Source organism: Kogia breviceps, chromosome 11, assembly GCF_026419965.1.
Source record: "Kogia breviceps isolate mKogBre1 chromosome 11, mKogBre1 haplotype 1, whole genome shotgun sequence".
Taxonomy (NCBI): domain Eukaryota; kingdom Metazoa; phylum Chordata; class Mammalia; order Artiodactyla; family Physeteridae; genus Kogia; species Kogia breviceps.
This window is the reverse complement of record NC_081320.1, coordinates 14,838,318-14,860,648: the sequence shown is the minus strand read 5'-3', so window position 1 is coordinate 14,860,648 and position 22,331 is coordinate 14,838,318. Positions and strand designations below refer to the sequence as shown.

Below are 22,331 nucleotides of genomic sequence, written 5' to 3'. Positions count from 1 at the left end.
ATGAAGTATTCAGAAGAGACAAATGAATAGTGACAGAAAGCAGTACCAAACTTTCAAAGTTTAGTTTCAAAGTACTAAATTTTCAAAGAACTAGTTTCAGTTTCTTAGGGCTAGAGGGCATGGGCAGATGGGAGGAGAACTGCTAAAGGATACATGGGGTTTTTTGAGATGAAATATTCTAAAATTAACTGTGGTCATGGTTACACATAACTGTGAATTTACTAAAATACATTGGATTGTATGCTTTAAATGGGTGAATTGCATGGTATATGAATTGTATCTCAATAAAGCCATTTTAAAATGTGGTATAAAACCTCAGGCAAATATTCATGAAATTTTCAAAGAACTAGTTTCAGTCTACAATCACAGCTGTTTTTCTGCCTCTTTTTAAACTGTTTACCCACATGCAAGGGCTTCATGGAATATTGCCAGATGGCATAATACTTTTCCCAGAAATTTCTGGGAATATATGAAATGATTAGACATATATACACTCAACCCAGCTGGAATGAGATTTTCACTTGTCTTGCTACTGATTTTGCTATACTACTCAGCTTTTCCTACCTCCTAGAGGTGAGAACATCTGGGAACTGGATTTAAAAACTAGTTCTCTGCGAAAAAATCATTAATATAAGAATATTTGAGAAGTGGGGAGAGACTGGTGTGACATGTTGGAGGACAGGCTAGAAGTAGACTTTACAGATTTTATTTTAACCCTTCACCAGATCAACTGCTTTCTGCATATGTCAACATGAAATTTTCATCAGTTGTACTCAAAGGCCAACAAATAGAATTGATTCAACATCATTTCTATCTCACTATATCTTATACTTGTCCTGGGTAAATGTGTTATTTTTAACATTCTATTAGAGCTTGATTTTTCACTTAGACAAGTTGAAAGCATATTCTGTGGTTGTCTTTGTGAATTATTATTCACTTTCTTTCCGTCTTCTAATAGGAACGCCCACCTAAGCCTGAATTTCCCTGGCTGCTTACTGCCATGTGGTTCGCATGCTGTGACTTAGAAGAATTATTTCCAGTTTTTAAAGAACTTACCCAATACGTAGTGTTACATCCTATTTCCATACGCATAGGTAATACGTCAAAAAGGCTTTGCTTTATGGGGTGTAAACAAGCTTGTGAATCCTAACTTTAAAGTCTCCTTAAACCTCTTCTGCAATATCAATATTTTTCACTAGGAAATGTCTTCATTATTAAGAAATTGTGAATTACTTGTTTTCCCAATTTCTTGAGTTGAATGCTTGGCCCATGAATTTTCAATATTTCATGTTTACTATTATACCCATTTTAAGAAGATGCATTTACCTCTAGGTATTGCTTTAGCTGCATCCCATATTTTTTTTAAACTTTTTATTGATGGATAACATACATATGGAAAAGTACACAAATCAGAATTAACAATTTGATTATCAAAAACCGACTGTACTTATGAGCCACCACCCAAGTCAAGAAATAGACCAGTACCAGCATCACAGAATCCCCTTATACTCCTTCACAGGACCCTTTCCCTCTTACCCAGAGGTTATTCCTGCTCTAATTATAACATTCTATATTACTTTTTCCCCAAAAGTTTCACTATGTAGCCCTTTTGATTCTAAAAGTATACTTGTTAATTCAAATGCATTTATGATTTGGGGGTACTTTTATTGTTTATGATTTACTTACATTGTAGAAATTATACTCATGGTTTGTGTGAAATTGATTCTTTGTAATTTATTTATACTTCAGTTTTTGTAAAATGTTCCATGTGTGTCTTTTCTTGGATGCAAGATTCCATATGTAATCTTTAGTTCAAATCTATTAATTGTGGTGTTTATTTTACTGTCTTTTATACTAAATCTGTAAGGTTCACCACTATGATTGACAATTTCTCTTTGTAATTATGGAATTTCTCCCATTATATCTTGTGGAACTGATGATGTTAATTATAAATGCATTTAGGATTATTATATTTCTAGCAAATTATTCCTTTTTTATTAAATAATATCCTCTTTACCCTGAATAGTGCTTTTTGCCTTAAAATATATTTTCTAAGGTTAATATTATTACGGCAGGATTATCTTCATTAGTATTCCCCCTTTATATATTTCTACACTCTTCCTTTTCAAGTCTTTTGTGTCATCGTCATGTTTTTGGTGTATCTTTAGTTGGATTTTGCTGTTTTGAGCAATGTGAGAGTCTCTCTTTTTAAACAGGGAAGTTTTAATCCAATTATTGTAAGGATGGTTATTGATCTATTTCAGTGGCTCTCAACTGTGGAAGATTTTGTTCCCCAGGGGACATTCAGCAACATCTGAAGATATTATTGGTTGCCATGACTGGGGTGGTGCTGCAGGTATCTAGTAGGTAGAAACCAGAGATGTGACTAAACATCCTACAATGCTCAGAACAACCCTCCACAACAAATGACCACTTGGCCCCAAATGGCAGTTGTGGCAGAGCTGAAAAACCCTGATCTATTTGGATTTACATTTATCATCTTATTTAGTAGGGATTTTTTCCTTGGTAGGCTTTTTCTTTGCTTCATTTTTATTTCTTCTTTCTTGCCTTCAAGTGAATTGTCCACATTCTTTTTTTATTTCCCCTGTACTGATTTGAAGTTCTGTGTTCTATTGCTATTTTTAGTAATTATTCTTCTATTTCTCATATGAATGTTTATTTACCTGAATATACCCAGTAAGTGTGGTGGTTTAAAAGCTACATGGACCAGAATTTCTGGGATCCTAATATGTTCATTTGATTTCTAAATAAAGACTAGAAAAATTAAAACACTCTTCAATAAATAAATCAAATAAAAATTATGTTTCTATATGTGGACCAGTTAAACAAGATAGCTAAAAGTAGAACACAAAAGAAAAATACTTATAGGAGAAGCCTAGTGATGGACAGTTAGGGGCAGATCTGAAGCAAAAAAGGGCTAGATGGATCCTCATAAACACAAAAGCAAAGAAAGTGGGAAGAGGTAGAGGCTGAAAGATTAAGTAATTCTGGGAACAACTTGTGTTTGGACAAAAGGCACCATGTTATTCCTGTCAACTGGGACTAAAATTTTAGTAATTTAAAACAACCATCCTGCTCTCATTTGTTAAATTTCAAGGTTGACTCTGGAAATCCTGCAGAATCGTGAAGGTTTGTACATGTGATAGGATGGCTTGTGTTCTAAAAGTGAGCATTGGATCTTTGCAGGTTAAGTTTAATAATTAATTTCAATGCCACTCTTACCTTCAAAGGCTTCCTAATTGTCTTAATCTTGTGTCTTTGATGGTTTCTAAGTGCTTCATGTCCTATTAGTTGAGACTTATAATTTTAAATTATCATGTCTTGTTAGTCAAAGCCCTGGTGATTATACAGTAATGAGAACCTGAAGAGAAAAGAAGTCCTTTTGGAATAAGAGGTTCTACTATCCGGTCCTCAGAATAATGCATCCACTTTCAACTAGAAAGCACTGTGGTGTGCTGTGCCCTGTGGTCTCATACCATGTAATTGTGTATATTTCATATAGAAATTAGAAGTCTTGCAGAGGTACATACTCCATGGCTCCAGGCCCATGGTCTTAAGTGTCGCTAAATTTCAAACTGTCACCAGCTCGGTGGTTGTTATTGTTAGGCCCTCAGAGGAGAGTCCCAGTAGACCAGCTGGAGGAAGTGGTTTTCTAGCCCGCCATGGAAGCCAACTATTTTGCCTAACGTTCGACTGCAGCAGCCTGTTTCATCACTAGATGGTTGTGCTGGTTTGCCGAGGGGCTTACATCATAATGTGCTCCCTGAACCTGCAGGAATTTTTTTTTTCTCCCATTCAGTAGGTTGTCTTTCTTTTTTCCAAATCATTTCTTTATTTTCTTTCCCATGTTCAATGTTATTTATCTATTTTATACATATCAGTGTATATATGTCAATCCCAACCTCCTAATTCATCCCACCACCACCACTACCACCCCGCTTTCCCCGCTTGGTGTCCATACATTTGTTCTCTACATCTGTGTCTCTTTCTGGCTTGACAACTGGTTCATCTGTACCATTTTTCTAGATTCCACATATATGCATTAATATACAATATTTGTTTTTCTCTGACTTACTTCACTCTGTATGACAGTCTCTAGGTCCATCCACATCTCTACAAATGACCCAATTTCATTCCTTTTTATGGCTGAATAATATTCTGTTGTATATATGGACCACATCTTCTTTATCCATTCATCTGTCAGTGGGTATTTAGCTTGCTTCCATGACCTGGCTATTGTAAATAGCGCTACAATGAACATTAGGGTGCATGTGTCTTTTGAAATTATGGTTTTCTCTGGATATATGAGTAGGGTGGGATTGCTGGGTCACATGGTAATTCTTAGTTTTTTAAAGAACCTCCATACTGTTCTCCATAGTAGCTGTATCAATTTACATTCCCATCAGCAGTGCAAGAGGCTTTACTCCACACCCTCTCCAGCATTTGTTGTTTGTAGAATTTTCTGATGATGGCCATTCTAACCAGTGTGAGGTGATACCTCATTGTAGTTTTAATTTACATTTCTCTAATAATTAGTAATGTTGAGCAGCTTTTCATGTGCCTCTTGGACATCTGTATGTCTTCTTTGGAGAGATATCTATTTAGGTCTTCTGCCCATTTTTTGATTGGGTGGTCTTTTTTTTAATATTGAGCTACCTGAGCTGTTTATATATTTTGGAGATTAATCCTTTGTTGATTCATTTGCAAATAATTTCTCCCATTCTGAGGGTTGTCTTTTCATTTTGTTTATAGTTTCCTTTGCTTTTAAGTTTCATTAGGTACCCATTTGTTTATTTTTGTTTTTATTTCCATTACTCTAGGAGGTGGGTCAAAAAAGTTCTTGCTGTGATTTATGTCAAAGAGTGTTCTTCCTATGTTTTCCTCTAAGAGTTTTATAGTGTCCAGGCTTACATTTAGGTCTTTAATCCATTTTGAGTTTATTTTTGTGTATGGTATTAGGGAGGATTCTAATTTCACTCTTTTACATGTGGCTGTCCAGTTTTCCCAGCACCACTTATTGAAGAGGCTGTCTTTTCTCCATTGTATATCCTTGCCTCCTTTGTCATAGATTAGTCGACAGTAGGTGCATGGGTTTATCTCTGAGCTTTCTATCCTGTTCCATTGATCTATATTTCTGGTTTTGTGCCAGTACCATACTGTCTTAATTACTGTAGCTTTGTAGTATAGTCTGAAGTCAAGGAGTCTGATTCCTCCAGCTCCGTTTTTTTCCCTCAAGATAGCTTTGGCTATTCAGAGTCTTTTGTGTCTCCATACAAATTTTAAGATATTTTTGTTCTAGTTCTGTAAAAAATGCCATTGGTAATTTGATAAGCATTGCATTGCATCTGTAGATTGCTTTAGGTAATAAAGTCATTTTCACAATGTTGATTCTTCCAATCCAAGAACATGTTATATCTCTCCATCTGTTCATGTCATCTTTGATTTCTTGCATCAGTGTCTTATTGTTTTCTGAGTACAGGTCTTTTGTCTCCTTAGGTAGGTTTATCCCTAGGTATTTTATTCTTTTTGTTGCAATGGTGAATGGGATTGTTTGCTTAATTTCTCTTTCTGATCTTTCATTGTTAGTGTATAGCAATGCAAGAGATTTCTGTACATTAATTTTGTATCCTGCAACTCTACCAAATTCATTGATTAGCTCTAGTAGCTTTCTGGTGACACCTTCAGGATTCTCTATGTATAGTATCATGTCATCTTCAAACAGTGACAGTTTTACTTCTTCTCCAATTTGTATTCCTTTTGTTTCTTTTTCTTATTTCCGTGGCTAAAACTTCCAAAACTGTGTTGAATAATAGGGGTGAGAGTGGGCATCCTTGTCTTGTTTGTGATCTTAGAGGGAATGCTTTCAGTTTTTCACCATTGAGAATTATGGTTGCTTTGGGTTTGTCATATATGGCCTTTATTATGTTGAGGTAGGTTCCCTTTATGCCCACTTTCTGGAGAGTTTTTATCATAAGTGGGTGTTGAATTTTGTCAAAAGCTTTTTCTGCATCTATTGAGATGATCGTATGGTTTTTATTCCTTAATTTGTTAATGTGGTATATCACACCGATTGATTTGCATATATTGAAGAATCCTTGCATCCCTGGGATAAATCCCACTTGATCATGGTGTATGATCCTTTTAATGTGTTGTTGGATTCTGTTTGCTAGTATTTTGTATTTGCTAGTATTTTGAGGATTTTTGCGTCTATATTCATCAGTTATATTGGTCTGTAGTTTTCTTTTTTTGTAGTATCTCCGTCTGGTTTTGTTATCAGGGTGATTGTAGCCTCATAGAATGAGTTTGGGAGTGTTCCTTCCTCTGCAATTGTTTGGAAGAGTTTGAGAAGGATGGGTGTTAGCTCTTCTCTAAATGTTTGATAGAATTCATCTATGAAGTCATCTGGTCCTGGATTTTTGTTTGTTGGAAAATTTTTAATCACAGTTTCAATTTCATTACTTGTGATTGGTCTGTTCATATTTTCTATTTCTTCCTGGTTCATTCTTAGAAGGCTATACCTTTCTAAGAATTTGTCCATTTCTTCCAGATTGTCCATTTTATTGGCATAGAGTTGGTTGTAGCAGTCTCTTATGATGTTTCATATTTCTGCAGTGTCCGTTGTAACTTCTCCTTTTCATTTCTAATTTTATTGATTTGAGCCATCTCCTTTTTTTTCTTCATGAGTCTGACTAAAGGATTATCAATTTTGTTTATCGTCTCAAAGAAGCAGCTTTTAGTTTTATTGATGTTTGCTGTTTTCCTCATTTCTATTTCATTTTTTTCTGCTCTGATCTTTATGATTTCCTTCCGTCTACTAGCTTTGGTTGTTGTTTGTTCTTCTTTCTCTAGTTCCTTTGGGTGTAAGGTTAGATTGTTTATTTGAGATTTTTCTTGTTTCCTGAGGTAGGATTGTATTCCTATAAACTTCCCTCTTAGAACTGCTTTTGTTGCATCCCATAGGTTTTGGATTGTTGTTTTCTTTGTCATTTGTCTCTAGGTACTTTTCTGTTTCCTCTTTGATTTCTTCAGTGATCTCTTGGTTATTTTGTAACATATTGTCTAGCCTCCATGTGTTTGTGTTTTTAATGTTTTTTCCCTGTAATTGATTTCTAATCTCATAGTGTTGTGGTTGGAAAAGTTGCTTGATATGATTTCAGTTTTCGTAAATTTACCAAGGCTTGATTTGTGATGCAAGATGTGATCCTGGAAAATGTTCCGTATGCATTTGAGAAGAAAGTGTAATCTGCTGTTTTCAGATGGAATGTCCTAAAAATATCAATTAAATCTGGTCTAATGTGTCATTTAAGGCTTATGTTTCCTTATTAATCTTCTGTCTGGATGATCTGTCCATTGGTGTAAATGAGGTGTTAAAGTCCCCCACTATTATTGTGTTACTGTTGATTTCCTCTTTTTTTTTTTTTTTTTTTTTTGGTGGTACGTGGGCCTCTCACTGCTGTGGCCTCTCCCTTTGTGGAGCGCAGGCTCCGCGGCCATGGCTCACGGGCCCAGCCGCTCCACAGCATGTGGGATCTTCCCGGACCGGGGCATGAACCCGTGTCCCCTGCATCCGCAGGCGGATTCTCAACCACTGCGCCACCAGGGAAGCCCTGATTTCCTCTTTTATAGCTGTTAGCATTTGCCTTCTGTATTGAGGTGCTCCTATGTTGGGTGCATATATATGTATAATTGTTATATCTTCTTGGATTGATCCCTTGATCATTATGTACTGTCCTTCCTTGTCTCTTGTAACATTCTTTATTTTAAAGTCTACTTTTTCTGATATGAGAATTACTACTCCAACTTTCTTTTGACTTCCATTTGCATGGAATATCTTTTTCCACTCCCTCGCTTTCAGTCTGTATGTGTCCCTAGGTCTGAAGTGGGTCTCTTGTAGACAGCATATATATGGGTCTCGTTGTTGTATCCATTCAGTGAGCCTGTGTCTTTTGGTTGGAGCATTTAATCCATTCACATTTAAGGTAATTATCAATATGTATGTTCCTATTACCATTTTCTTAATTGTTTTTGGTTTGTTTGGTTTTGTAGGTCCTTTTCTTCTCTTGTGTTTCCCACTTAAAGAAGTTCATTTGGCATTTGTTGTGGAGCTGGTTTGGTGGTGCTGAATTCTCTTAGGTTTTGCTTGTCTGTAAAGATTTTGATTTCTCTGGTGAATGTGAATGAGATCCTTGTTGGGGAGAGTAATCTTGGTTGTATGTTCTTCCCTTTCATCACTTTAAATATATCATGCCACTCCCTTCTGGCTTGTAGAGTTTCTGCTGAGAAATCAGCTGTTAACCTTATGGGAGTTCCCTTGTATGTTATTTGTCATTTTTCCCTTGTGGCTTTCAATAATTTTTCTTTGTCTTTAATCTTTATCAATTTGATTACTATGTGTCTCAGCATGTTTCTCCTTGGGTTTATCCTGCCTGGGACTCTCTGAGCTTCCTGAACTTTGGTGACTATTTCCTTTCCCATGTTAGGAAATTTTTTGACTATAATCTCCTCAAATATTTTCTCGGGTCCTTTCTCTCTCTCTTCTCCTTCTGGGATCCCTATAATGCAAATGTTCATGTGTTTAATGTTGTCCCAGAGGTCTCTTAGGCTGTCTTCATTTCTTCTCATTCTTTTTTCTTTATTCGGTTCTACAGCAGTGAATTCCACCTTTCTGTCTTCCAGGTCACTTATCTGTTCTTCTGCCTCAGTCATTCTGCTATTGATTCCTTCTAGTGTATTTTTCATTTCAGTTATTGTATTGTTCATCTCAGTTTATTTGTTCTTTAATTCTTCTAGGTGTTTGTTCTTTAATTCTTCTAGGTCTTTGTTAAACATTTCTTTCATCTTCTCTATCTTTCCCTCCATTCTTTTTCTGAGGTCCTGGATCATTTTTACTATCATTATTCTGAATTCTTTTTCTAGAAGGTTGCCTATCTCCACTTCATTTAGTTGTTTTTCTGGGGTTTTATCTTGTTCCTTCATCTGGTACACAGTCCTCTGCCTTTTCATTTTGTCTGTCTTTCTGTGAATGTGGTTTTCGTTCCACAGGCTCCAGAATTGTAGTTCTTCTTGCTTCTTCTGTCTGCCCTCTCCATCTGCAGGAATTTCAATGCTAATTCTTACTACATGTTATAACTAGAGTAAGGGCTAACTAGGATCCTAAAGCCTCATGTGAGATGCAAGCCCATTTCTTATAAATATTCCAGGGGGGTTGAGGGCAATGTGTTCTGTTTATTAGGGCATAAAGTTGTACTGATGTCAATTTATTCATATATTATTTATATGGTAAATATTATTTATACCAGAATTTTTAACTTGCTTTATCTGTCACAGACTGATAGTTGTGTTATTTCCTATCACTAATACGTTTTTCTGCTTTTTCTTCTGCCTCCAGCAGTGATGGTTTGATGTATTTTTATGCTATTGTCTGACACATATAGGCTTATTTTATTGAGTTTTTATTATTGGGTTTGTATTTTAATTAATATAACTTGAACTATGTCATCCCATTTAATTATATTTGCCTTGAATTCTAATATATCCAATGTTACTCTTATCACATCAGGTGTTTGTTTTTGCTCACATTTGATTTATTTTTAACATCTTTATTAGAGTATAATTGCTTTACAATGGTGTGTTAGTTTCTGCTTTATAACAAAGTGAATCAGTTATACATATACATATGTTCCCACATCTCTTCCCTCTTGCATCTCCCTCCCTCCCACCCTCCCTTTCTCACCCCTCTAGGTGGTCACAAACAACCTAGCTGATCTCCCTATGCTATGCAGCTGCTTCCCACTAGATATCTATTTTACGTTTGGTACTGTATATATGTCCATGCCACTCTCTCACTTTGTCACATCACATTTGATTGATATATCTCTATGCATCATTTTATTTCTAACTTCTCTGTCATTTGTTTTAGCTTTGCATTTTGTTAAGTGGTTTCAATTCGTTTTCTGATCCAATTTTTAATTCACTATTTTTTAATTAGGTTGGGTAGGGGGAGATTAAATATATTTACACTTGCAGTAATGTAAAAAGCTAATGGTAAATGTAGAGATTTTTTAATTACCAAATATATTTATTTAATATCAAAGTCAAAGCAACTTTAATTAAAGCATATTTTTTAATTGTGTTTCCAGGATCTTTTGAGACTTATCTTAACCCACCTGAACAGGAAGCCTATTCTAAAATAAAGGAGGATGATCAACTCATGACAACAGAAAGGGTGCCCACAAGCCATAATTTTTGGTGTCCAGAATTAAGTTCTTTCCATAAGCTAATTCTTATTAAATGCTGTAAAGAAGAAAAGGTAGGATATTTTTTCATTAAAGAACTGTGTTATAATTACTTCTACTAAAGCTCATCAGCCAGTTATGATTCATGGACTGAATTAGATTTGTTTAGAGAGTAGCAATGGCCAAGTTTGGAAGGTGCTTTGTGACTCTGTGTTATTAATAAGAGCTAGAGACTTTGTGTTATTAATAGAACACAATGTTTTATACAGAAAATGATGAAAGAAAAGGCTGGAGATCCAGCCAGGAACCTGGTGGTCCTTCCCTGGTGTGTGCCATGGGGAACTTGTGCTCTCTGCTAGGGAGGGCAGGGATCTGCTGGACAGCATTAGCAGGGGATTGATGGGCCTTTCAGATCTTGGCAGCAATGGGAAGAAGGCATTTGAAGAGAAAAACACCATAGTTACCAAGACCAGTTTGAAGACGGTACGGTTGATGTAGTTTATGTAAGAAATTATAGCAGTCTGCACAAAAAAAGAACAAAATAATGCCATTTGCAGCAAGATGGATAGACCTAGAGATTATCATACTAAGTGAAGTCAGACAAAGACAAATATCATATGATATTGCTTATATGTGGAATCTAATTTTAAAAATGATACAAATGAACTTATTTACAAAACAGAAAAACTCACAGATCTCGAAATCAAACTTATGGTTACCAAAGAAGAAACTTGGGGGTAAGTGATAAATTAGGAGATTGGGATTAACATATACACACTACTAAATATAAAATATATAACTAGCAAGGACCTGCTGTATAGCACAGGGAACTCTACTCAATATTCCATAATAACCTATATGAAAAAAGAATCTGAAAAATAATGGATATATATGTATAGATAGGTATATGTATATATATAACTGATTCACTTTGCTGTACACCTGAAACTAACACAGCATTGTAAATCAACTATACTCCAATTAAAATATTTTTTTAAATTATGGCAGCCTGAATTAGGATAGAGGTAGTAGATTAAAGAGATGGAGGGTGATGTGGAGATGGGGCAACCGTGTTGCTCCTAGTTTCTGCGTGGGTGCCAAAGGGGATAGTTGTATCAACAACTAAGCAAATGTGAAAGGAAAAGCATGTCAGAGAAAGATGTCACTGAGTCTGCAGTGTCCACCAGTATCAGAGTGTATAGTAGTCTGGAGACCAATTAATATCTGGATATAAAACTCTAGAGAGAAATATGGCTTAGAAATAGAGATTGGGGAATCATCAGCATTGAGTTGGAAAGTAAAACCACAGGAGTTGTTAAAATGGTAGAGGAATAATAGAATAAGAGGAAAAGTGGGCAAAGGATGAAACCCTGAGGAACACCAACTTTGAAAGGACAGAGAGAAGGGATGAAGAACCCATGAGAAGGAAGAGGCAGAGGGGCAAGAAGAACACCAGGAGAAAGAAGTGACATGGAAACCAAAGAAGTACAGAGTTTCACTACAGCAAGTTATCAACAGAATGAATGAACAGAAGGTGTTCCTATGAGAAATGAGAGAAAGAAAATTCACTGGAGAAAGCCAAAGCATAGTTGGGAAATACTGAGCCTATGCTGTAGGATTTTCCGCCATCTCTGTAGGAACACTGAAAGGCTATGGGGTCGACCTGGGCTACCAATAATTACAATAGATGAATAGAGGATAAAAAGCCATTGAGACTGTTGGTAAAAGTAGTTCTATAAACGGGGAGAGATCTAAGAAAGAGCTTATAGACTGGGAGAAGAGAAAAACCTTGAAAGTTTCTTTGGAAGCAAATGTAGTTGGACTAGAGAAGTAGCACAGCTAGAAGGTTTGGAGAGGTTGTGATCAAAGTTGAACTTAAAATTTCTGATGAGCAGTTCTAAATGATGACAATGTCCTGAGGGTGGCCATGGGTGTGGGTGACTGAGGAAGTGATGAGATGATGTGCATTAGAGTTAGACGTCAAGGAACTGTGAGGTTAGGATGTGGGATGGCCTTATGGACCCTGAACCTGGGTTGTGTCACCCCAGATGGTGAGACACAGTTGATAAATCACTGGAACAGACATGAATGAGAGGAAAGCTATGAGCAGATGGAAAGTCTTCAGTGAATATGGGACAGTAGCTACCAGGTTGGAGGCTGACAATAATGAAGGATGACTAAGTGGCAGGTGGCCCAAAGAAGAAGGAGTTTTAAAGATTAAGACATGGGCTAGAAAATTCTAGACTATAGGAAATTGTTGTTGTTTCAGGTTCTGTGTCTCTATGTATGAGCTAAGGTTCTTTAGGTTACAGCCATAGAGAGTAAACTTAATAAGTTTAAGAAAAAAAGGATTTATTAAAATTAAAAGATACTGGGGGGTAGCTCATTAAATTCAAGGAAAAGCCAATTAATCACGCTTCAGGAAGAGTAATAACCTGGGCAGTTCAATGAACTGCCAGTTCAATGAATAGCTCTGTAGTATTGCAATTTTCAGCACTCAGCTCTCAACTATAAACTGTTCCTCTAGTTTCAAATTCTTAAGAGAGAGATTCTGATTGGTCCAGCTTGACTTAAGTTTTACCCCTGGTCCAGTCAGCTATGGATAGGAAAATTGCATCATACAGTAGAAATATGACTACTGGAAGATTTCCTAGAGAAGAGATGCTGGTCGGCTATGTCCATGCAAGATCCCACCTGCTGCGAGGCCTTGTCTCCCAGCCAGCATTCCCTTTTCTGTGGTCCAGAGAAGACCATACTTGGGAAAGACCTGAGAGTCACCTTCCAATATTTGAAGACTGGTAACTTTCCCTCAGCTTCTGTTCATAGAACATTTAACAAATACCTTGGTGAGTAATTATTGTATTCTAGGCACTGAGGCTACAATTGTGAAAAAGAAAAAATTCAAAGTCCATACTCCCATGGGCTCACATTCTAGTGGGAGAGAGGGGGAAAAAAAGAATAAAATATTTTCCACTTGCAAAAAGTTCTTGGAAGGACATGAATGAGAAGTTTCAGTAAAAGTAATAGAGTGAAAGCTAGTTTGGGGTGGGAACCAAGGAGGTCCTCTTTGAATGGGGTGATATTCTCAACTTCTCATATAAATCATTTCCTGTGTCATACCAACATCCAATTTGGTGGGGAGGTAAGGGGTGAGCAGCAGCTAGACGTGGAGCAGTGCCCTGGCTGGGGAAGCCTAGTAGGGACTGGAGGGAAGGCCTACTGGGAGAAGAGGGTCCCAGAGGAGAAGGGCCCAGAAGAGCTCAGAGACAGGCCTTCAGGCTGTGGTCAGAGCTGCTGCTAATGGGAGCAAATATGAAATAAATAAAGTGGGAAGTGGTATCGAGCCCTGAACCGGAAGTGGGCGAAGTCACTCCCCTTGGGCACCACCAAGGCTTTGATAGGAGAAGCAAAGGGGCTTCACAAGGGATACTTGCCCACCCTTCCCAGTCACAGGCTGCAGGTCAGCCTGAGGGCAGGGATTCTTTTTTGTCACTTGGATCCTTTGAAGAATACGATGAAAGTTGCAGGCCTTCTTAGAAAATGCATGAATGCTCTCCCACATAGGATTTTGTAATTCTAGGTTAAGAATTACGATCTTAGGAAATGTTCATTCTCTCTCTTTCTCTCTCTCTCTCTCACACACACACACATTATTTATTTATTTTTAACCTTTTCATCCTCTGCACCCATTTTCCCCTCTCTGGCAACCACCAATCTGTTCTCTGTATCTAGGAGTTTGTTGTTGTTGTTGCTGTTCTTAAGACTACACATATAAGAAAGGTAATATATTTATTTTTCTCTGTCTGACTTATTTCACTTAGTATAATGCCCTCAAGGGCCATTCATGTTGTTTCAAATGGCAAGATTTCATTCTTTTTCATGGCTGAATAATATTCTATTGTGTGTGTACATATATATACCACATTTTCTTTATTCATTTATCCATTGATAGACACAGGTTGTTTCCATGACCTAGCTATTGTAAATAGTGCTGTAGTTAACATGGGGTGCATATATCTTTTCAAGTTAGTGTTTCCATTTTCTTAGGATAAAGATACAGAATTGTGAGTGCTGGATCATACAGTAGTGCTATTTTTAATTTTTTGCACACATAGACACTGTTTTCCATAGTGGCTGCACCAATTTACATTCCCACCAACAGTGCCCAAGGGTTCCCTTTTCTCAACATCCTCACCAACACTTATTTCTTGTCTTTTTGATAATAGTCATTTTTCATGTACCTGTTGGCCATCTGTATGTCTTTTTTGGAAAAATGCCTATTCAAATCTTCTGCCTATTTTTTAATTGGATTGTTTGGGTGCTTTTTGCTATTGAGTTGCATGAGTTATTTGTATATTTTGTGTATTAGCCCCTTATCTAAGATTTGCAAATATTTTCTACTATTCAATAGGTTGCCTTTTCATTTTGTTGACAGTTTCTTTTGCAGTGCATAAGCTTTTTAGTATGATGTAGCCACATTTATTTATTTTGACTTTTGTTTCTTTTGCTTTTGGTGTCAGATTCAAAAAATCATTACCAAGACCTGTGTCAAGGAGCTTACTGCATATGTTTTCTTCTAGGACTTTTATGGCTTCAAGTCTTATGTTTGAGTCTTTATTCCATTTTGAGTAAATATTTGTGTATAGTGTAACATAGTGGCTGAGTTTCATTCTTTTGCATGTGACTGTCTAGTTTTCCCAACACCATTAATTGAAGAAACTGTCCTTTCCCCATTTTATATTATTGACCCCTTTGATGTAATTTAACTTACCATGTATGCCTGGGTTTATTTCTGGGCTCTTTGTTCTGTTCTATTGATCTGTGTGTCTGTGTTTATGCCAATATCATACTGCTTTAATTACTAGGGCTTTGTAACATAGTTTGAAATCAGGGAGTGTGATGCCTCCAGCTCTGTTATTCTTTCTCAAGATTGCTTTGGCTATTAGAGGTTTTTTTGCAGTTCTGTACAAACTTTAGGATTATGTATTCTACTTCTGTGAAAAATGTCATTGGAATTTTGATAGAGACTGCACTGAATCTGCAAATTGCCTTGGGTATTGTGGACATTTTAACAATATTGATTCTCCCAACCATGAACACAGAATATCTTTCCACTTATTTGTGTCTTCTTCAATTTTTGTCATTAATGTCTTGTAGTTTTCAATATACAGGTATTCCATCTCTTGGTTAAATGTATTCCTAGGTATTTTATTCTTTTTGATGTAATTGTAAATGGGATTGCTTTCTTTTTTCTATGTAAAAACACAACAGATTTTTGTGTCTTGATTTTGTATCCTGCAATATTACTGAATTCATTTATTAGTTGTAACAGTTTCTTGATAGAGTCTTTAGTGTTTTCCATATATGACAGTATGTCATCTGCAGACAGTGACAGTTTTATTTCCTCCTTTCCAATTTGGATGTCTTTTTTTTCTTACTTAATTGCTCTGGCCAGGACTTCCAATACTATGTTGAATAAACATTGCCTTGTTCCTGTTCTTAAAGGAAAGGCTTTTACCTTTTCACTGTTGAGTATGATGTTATCTGTGGGCTTGTCACATATGGCCTTTATTATGTTGAGGTATGTTCCTACTTCGTTTGAAGTTTTTATCACAAATATGTATTGAATTTTGTCAAATGCTTTTTCTGCATCTATTTTTTAATATTTATTATTTATTTATGGCTGCATCAGGTCTTACTTGCGGCACACAGGATTTTTTGTCACAGTGCACGGGCTCTTCATGGTGGCACACGGGCTTCTCTCTAGTTGTCGTGCACAGGCTCCAGAGCACGTGGGCTCTGTAATTACGACACATGGGCTCTCTAGATGTGGCTTTCAGGATCAGTAGTTGTGGTGCCTGGGCTCAGTAGTTGTGGTGCATGGGCTTAGTTGCCCCACAGCATGTGGGATCTTAGTTCCCTGACCAGGGATAGAACTTGCATCCCCTGCATTGGAAGGCAGACTTGCAACCACTAGACCACCAGGGAAGTGCCTTTTTCTGCACCTATTGAGGTGCCTATATGTTTTTTATCCTTCATTTTGTTAATGTGGTGTATCACAGTGACTGATTTGTGAATATTGAACCATCCTTGCATCCCTGGAATAAGTCCCACTTGATTATGTGTATGATCCTTTTAATGTATTTTTGAACTTGGTTCACTAATATTTTGTTGAGGATTTGGCATCTTTGTTCATCAAGGATATTGGTCTGTAATTTTCTTGTGGTGTCCTTGTGTCTAATGATAGCATATTTTCTTGTGTTTATTGGCTATTTGTAGAACTGTCTATTCATATCCTTTGCCATTTTTTAAAACTATTTGTCTTTTTCTTATGGAGTTGAAAGAGTTCTTTATATATTCTAAATAAAATTTCCTTAACAGATACATGATTTGAAAGAAAAAAGCTCTCCCACTCTGTGGTTGTCTTTTCACTTTCTTTATGGTGTCCTTTGAAACACAAAATATTTTTAATTTTTATTTTGATGATTTCCAATTTGTTTTTCTTTTGTCACTCATGCTTTTGATGCCACATCTAAAAAGCCATTGCCTAATTCAATGTCATGAAGATTTACTCCTATGTTTTCTTTTAAGAGTTATAAGACTTTATCTCTTACATCAAGATCTTTGATCCATTTTGATTTAATTTTTATATAGTGTTAGGTAAGGAGCCAACTTGATTCTTTTGCATGTGAATATCCAGTTGTCCCAGCATCATTTGTTAAAAGACTCTTCTTTCTCCATTGAATGATCTTGACACCCTTGCCAAAAATCAGTTGGCCATAATTGTGAGAGTTTATTTCTAATATATCAGTTCTAGTCCATTGATCTATATGTCTACCCTTATGCCACTACTGCACTGTGTTGATTATTGTAGCTTTGTGGCAAGTTTTAAAATTGGGAAGTGTGAGTCTTCCAACTTTGCTCTTCTTTTTCAAGATAATTTTGGCTATTCTGGGTCCCTTGAATTTCCATATGAATTTAGGACCAGCTTGGAAATTTCTGAAAAGAAACCAGCCAGAATTTTGATTGGACTCTGTAGATCAATTTAGGGAGTATTGGCATCTTAACTAATTAAGTCTTCCAATCCATGTGTATGGGGTGTTTTTCCATTTATTTGGATCTTATTTAATTTATTCCAACAATGTTTTGTAGTTCTCAGGGACCAAGTTTTACATTTCTCTTGTTGAATTTACTTCTAAGTATTTTGTTCTTTCTGTTGCTATTGTAAGTGGAATTGCATTCTTAATTTCATTGTTGTTTTCTCACTGCTACTGTAGAGAAATACAGTTGATTGCTGTATATTTTTGTATATTGCAAACCTGCTGAACTTGTTTATTCTAACAGACTTTTACTGTGTTTCATAGCATTTTCTATATACGAGATCTTGTCATCTGCAAATAGAGATGGTTTTACTTCTTCCTGCCCAATCTAGATATCTTTTATTTTATTTTCTTAACTAATTGCCCTAGTTAGAACATCCAGGACAATATTGAAGAGAAGTAATGGCAGTGGATGTACTTGCCTTGTACCTATCTTAGGAGGAAAAGCATTCAGTTTTCACCATTAAGTATGTTGTTAGCTGTGGGGTTTTCATTGATACCTCTTAACAGGTTGAGGAATTTCCCCTCTCTTCCTGTTAGGTTGAGTGTCTCTCAAGAGTGTTACATTATTTTATTAAATTTATTTTTGGAGGGGGGAAATGTTACTTTATAATTTTCTTTTTATAAAAATATATTAGAATGATAGAATTGTTACCTAAAGAGACATGTTTTTTAATTTACATTGCCTGAGCTATATTATTGTTCTCCAGATTTACTGAGATATAACTAACAAATAACATTGTTTAAGAGGTGTACAACATGATGATTTGATACATACATATATTGTAAAATGATTACCACAATATGGTTAATTAACACATCCATCACCTCACATAATTACCGTGTGTGTGTGTGTGTGTGTGTGTGTGTGTGTGTGTGGTGAGAACATTTCAGATCTAATCTCTTAACTTTTAAATATATAATATTGTTAACTAGAGTCACCATGCTATACATTCGAACCCTACTAGTTATTCATCTTATAAGTGGAAGTTTGTACCCTTTGAAACATCTCCCCATTTCTTCCTCCTCCCAATACCCTGGCAACCAGCATTCTACTCTCTGTTTCTATGAGTTCAGCTCTGTTAGATTCCACATGTAAGTGATACCATACAGTGTTTATCTTTCTCTGTCTAATTTATTTCACTTAACATAATGTCCTCGAGGTCCATCTATGCTATCACAAATGACAAGATATTCCATTGTATATATTTACCAAATGTCTTTACCCATTAATCTGTGGATGCATATTTAGATTATTTTCATGTCTTGGCTATTGTGAATAAGGCTGCAATGATATGGGGGTGCAGATATCTCTTCAAGGTAGTGACTTCATTTCATTCAAATAAATACCCAGAAGTGGGATTACTGGATCATCTGGTAGCTATATTTTTAATTTGTTAAGGGACCTCAATTCTGTTTTCCATAGTGGCTACACCAATTTACATTCCTGCCAACAATGCAAAAGGGTTCCCTTTTTTCCACCAACACTACTTATCTCTTGTCTTTTTTGTTAACAGCGATTCTAACAGGTGTGAGGTGATATATCATTGTGGTTTTGATTTGCATTTCCCTGATAATTAGTGATGTTGAGCACCTTTTTATGTACCTGTTGGCCATTTGTATATCTCCTTTAGAAAAATGCCTATTTAGGTCCTTTGCCCATTTTTTAACCAGATTGTTTGGTTTTGCTATTGAGTTGCATGAGTTTCTTACATATTTTGGATTTTAACACCTTATCAGATGTATGGTTTTAAGATACCTTCTCCCATTCCATAGGTTGCCTTGGTTACTTCTTTTGCTGTGCAGGAGCTTTTTAGTTCAATGTAGTCCCACTTGTTTTTGTTTTCGTTGCTTGTGCTTTTGGTGTCATATCCAAAAACTCGTTGTTAAAACTATGTCAAGGAACTTTTCCTCTCTGTTTTCTTCTAGAAGTTTTATGGATTTGGGCCTTATACTTAAATATTTAATTCATTTTGAGTTGATTTTTATGAGTGGTGTAAGATAGCGGTCCAATTTCATTCTTCAGCATGTGAATGTCCAGTTTATCCAACACCATTTATTGAAGAGACTATTCTTTCCCCACTGATTATTCTTGGCTTCCTTGTCAAATATTAGTAGACCATATATGTGTGGGATTATTTCTGGGCTCTCAGTTGTGTTCCATTCATCTATGTGTCTGTTTTCTTGTCGGTACCATACTTTTTTGATTACTACACCTTTGGAATATAATTTGAACTCAGGAAGTGTCCTGCATCCAGCTTTGATCTTTCTCAGAATTGCTTTGGCAATTTCAGGTCATTTGTGGTTCCATATAAATTTAGGAATTTTTTTCTATTTCTGTGAAAAATGCCAATGGAATTTTGATAGGGATTGCATTGAATCTATAGATGGCTTTGGGTAGTATGGACATTTTAACAATATTAATTCTTACAATCCACAAACACAGGATATCTTTCCATTTGTTTATGTCTTCTTCAATTTCTTTTATCAATATCTTGTCAGTGTACAAATCTTTCATTTCCTTGGTTAAATGTATTCCTAAGTATTTTATTGTTTTTGATGCTATTGGCAGTTAGGTTTTTTTTAATAATTAATTTTTATTGGAGTATAGTTGCTTTACAATGTTGTGTTAGTTTCTACTGTACAGCAAAGTGAATCAGTTATATGTATACATATATCCCCTCTTTTTTGGATTTCCTTCCCATTTAGGTCACCACAGTGCACTGAATAGAGTTCCCTGAGCTATACAGTAGGTTCTCATTAGTTATATATTTTATATATAGTATCAATAGTGTATATATGTCAATCCCAATCTCCCAATTCATCCCACCTGCCCCCTTTCCCCCCTTCATGTCCATACGTTTGTTCTCTACATCTGTGTCTCTATTTCTGTTTTGCAAATAAGATCATCTATACCATTTTTCTAGATTCCACATATACGCATTAATATACAACATTTGTTATTTTCTTTCTGACTTAAGATAGTTTTATTTCTCTTTCAGATATTTCACTGTAGTGTGTATAAACACAACTGATTTTGTATGTTGATTTTGTATCCTGCAACTTTACTTAATTCATTTATTAGGTCTAACAGTTTTTTGGTGAAGTCTTTAAGATTTTCTATACACAGATGACCCTTGAACAATGCAGAGGTTAGGGGCACTGGCCCTCTGCACAATAGAAAATCTACATATAACTTTACAATCAGCCCTCTGTATCTGTGGTTGCTCATCTGAGGATTCAACCAACCATGGATTGTGTAGTACTATAGTACATTTTTATTGGAAAAAATCCACCGTATAAGTGAACCTGTGCAGTTCAAACTCATGTTGTTCAAAGGTCAACTGTATAAGATCTTATCATCTGCAAATAGTGACATTTTTACTTCTTCCTTTCTGATCTGGATGCCTTATTTCTTTATCCTGCCTAATGGCTCTGACTAGAACTTCTGATACATTGTTGAACTGGAACCTCATCCAGTATTTTTGTAATGTTTTTCCTTTCAATTTTCAGGTGGTTTTTGCTCTTACAGACTTTGTAATCGAAAATCTTGGGAAATCCTTTGTAGAGACACCACCTGTGGACCTGCCCTCTCTGTATCAAGACATGTCATACAAAACTCCCCTGGTATTTATCTTAAGCACAGGCTCAGATCCCATGGGTGCATTTCAGAGGTTTGCCCGGGACTGCGGGTATTCAGAACGGTAAGGTCATATTGTGCAGTTTTTAAAATTCATATGAAAATCTCCTTGTTAAAATTTGCCTTTTTTCTTCCCTTTGTGGAGTGTGAATTCCTAATTCAGGTATTCCTTACTAAATAAATTAAGACACTTTAATACTTAGCTATGCATGTTGTTAAATGGTGTTAAATATCATAAGAGCAGATGTAAACTTCATTTGAGCAAAGGGGAGATTGTTTAAAATGTTGAAGTATAATAATCTAATGCAATAGTGATTAAAACATTTGTTATTTAAGACATTATTTTAATGTAACTGTAAAAGGATTGTAGTTTATTCCTCATGCTCAAATGTGCAAAAAATTCCATAGCTCTTTATGTTGTATTATTAATCTCATCTTTCTCCTGAGCTTCTACTCTGCTGGTTAAGAGAGGGAGGGGAAAGTTTAAACTTGTGAATTTACAATATTATATTTTCTTCTGGTTTAAATGTCTCCAGGGTAAGCTGATTTGGCTTCTTTCTCATGAAAGTTCAGTCTTCCTGACTCCTTCTTCCCCCACTCCTCCCCAAGATGGTGTCCTGCTGGGTGGGAAAGTGCACAAGACCACAGAGTGTCAGAGGAGAGTAGGGGTCTCATATCTAGGAAGTAATCTCCAGCTCTGACAGGCCCTTGCATGGAGTGGCTGGTCTGGCCTGGTCCCTAGACTGACGATTGTAAGATGATGGATCCCATCTGTTCTGTGAAGTTCATAATCTGTATTAGTCAGACTTCTCCAGAGAAACAGAACCAATGGGATATATAAAAATATAATCTGTATATAATACCCTATCTATATTTTATCCTATATATGTGTATATATATTATGTATGTAAAATAAGAAACTTGTTTACATGATTATGGAGACTGATAAGGCCCAAAATCTACAGTCAGCAAGATAGAAACCCAGGACAGATGATGTGTAGTTCTAGTCCAAGTCCAAAGGCTTGAAAGCCAGGAGTAATAATGATACAAGTCCCAGTCTGAAAGCTAGTAGGCTCAAGACCCAAGAAAAGCCAGTGTTTTTATCTGAATCCAAAGGCCAGAAAAAAAGCAATGACCCAGCTCAAACAGTCAGGCAAGAGGATTTCCCTCTTACTCAGCCTTTTTGCTCTATTCAGGTCTTCAATTGATTGGATGGGGGCCCATCCACATTAAGGAGGGCAATCTGCTTTACTCAGTTTACTGATTCAAATATCAGTCTCACCCAGAAACACCCCCACAGACTCATTCAGAATAATGTTTGACCTAATGTCTGGG

General features: G+C 36.1%; 1 protein-coding gene and 1 long non-coding RNA gene across 2 annotated transcripts in view; one reads left to right on the top strand and one right to left on the bottom strand.

Annotated features, from left to right (window-relative positions):
• Positions 1-22,331, top strand: part of DNAH6 (dynein axonemal heavy chain 6) — a 297,300-nt gene that overhangs the window by 229,949 nt on the left and 45,020 nt on the right. Inside the window, exons 62-64 of the mRNA XM_059078614.2 lie at positions 959-1,094; positions 10,161-10,330; positions 20,870-21,060. Of these exons, the coding sequence (XP_058934597.1) occupies positions 959-1,094; positions 10,161-10,330; positions 20,870-21,060 (497 nt within the window). The remainder of the gene's footprint in view (positions 1-958; positions 1,095-10,160; positions 10,331-20,869; positions 21,061-22,331) is intronic.
• Positions 1-22,331, bottom strand: part of LOC136792130 (uncharacterized) — a 38,315-nt gene that overhangs the window by 3,321 nt on the left and 12,663 nt on the right. The gene's annotated exons all lie outside the window — the stretch shown is intronic.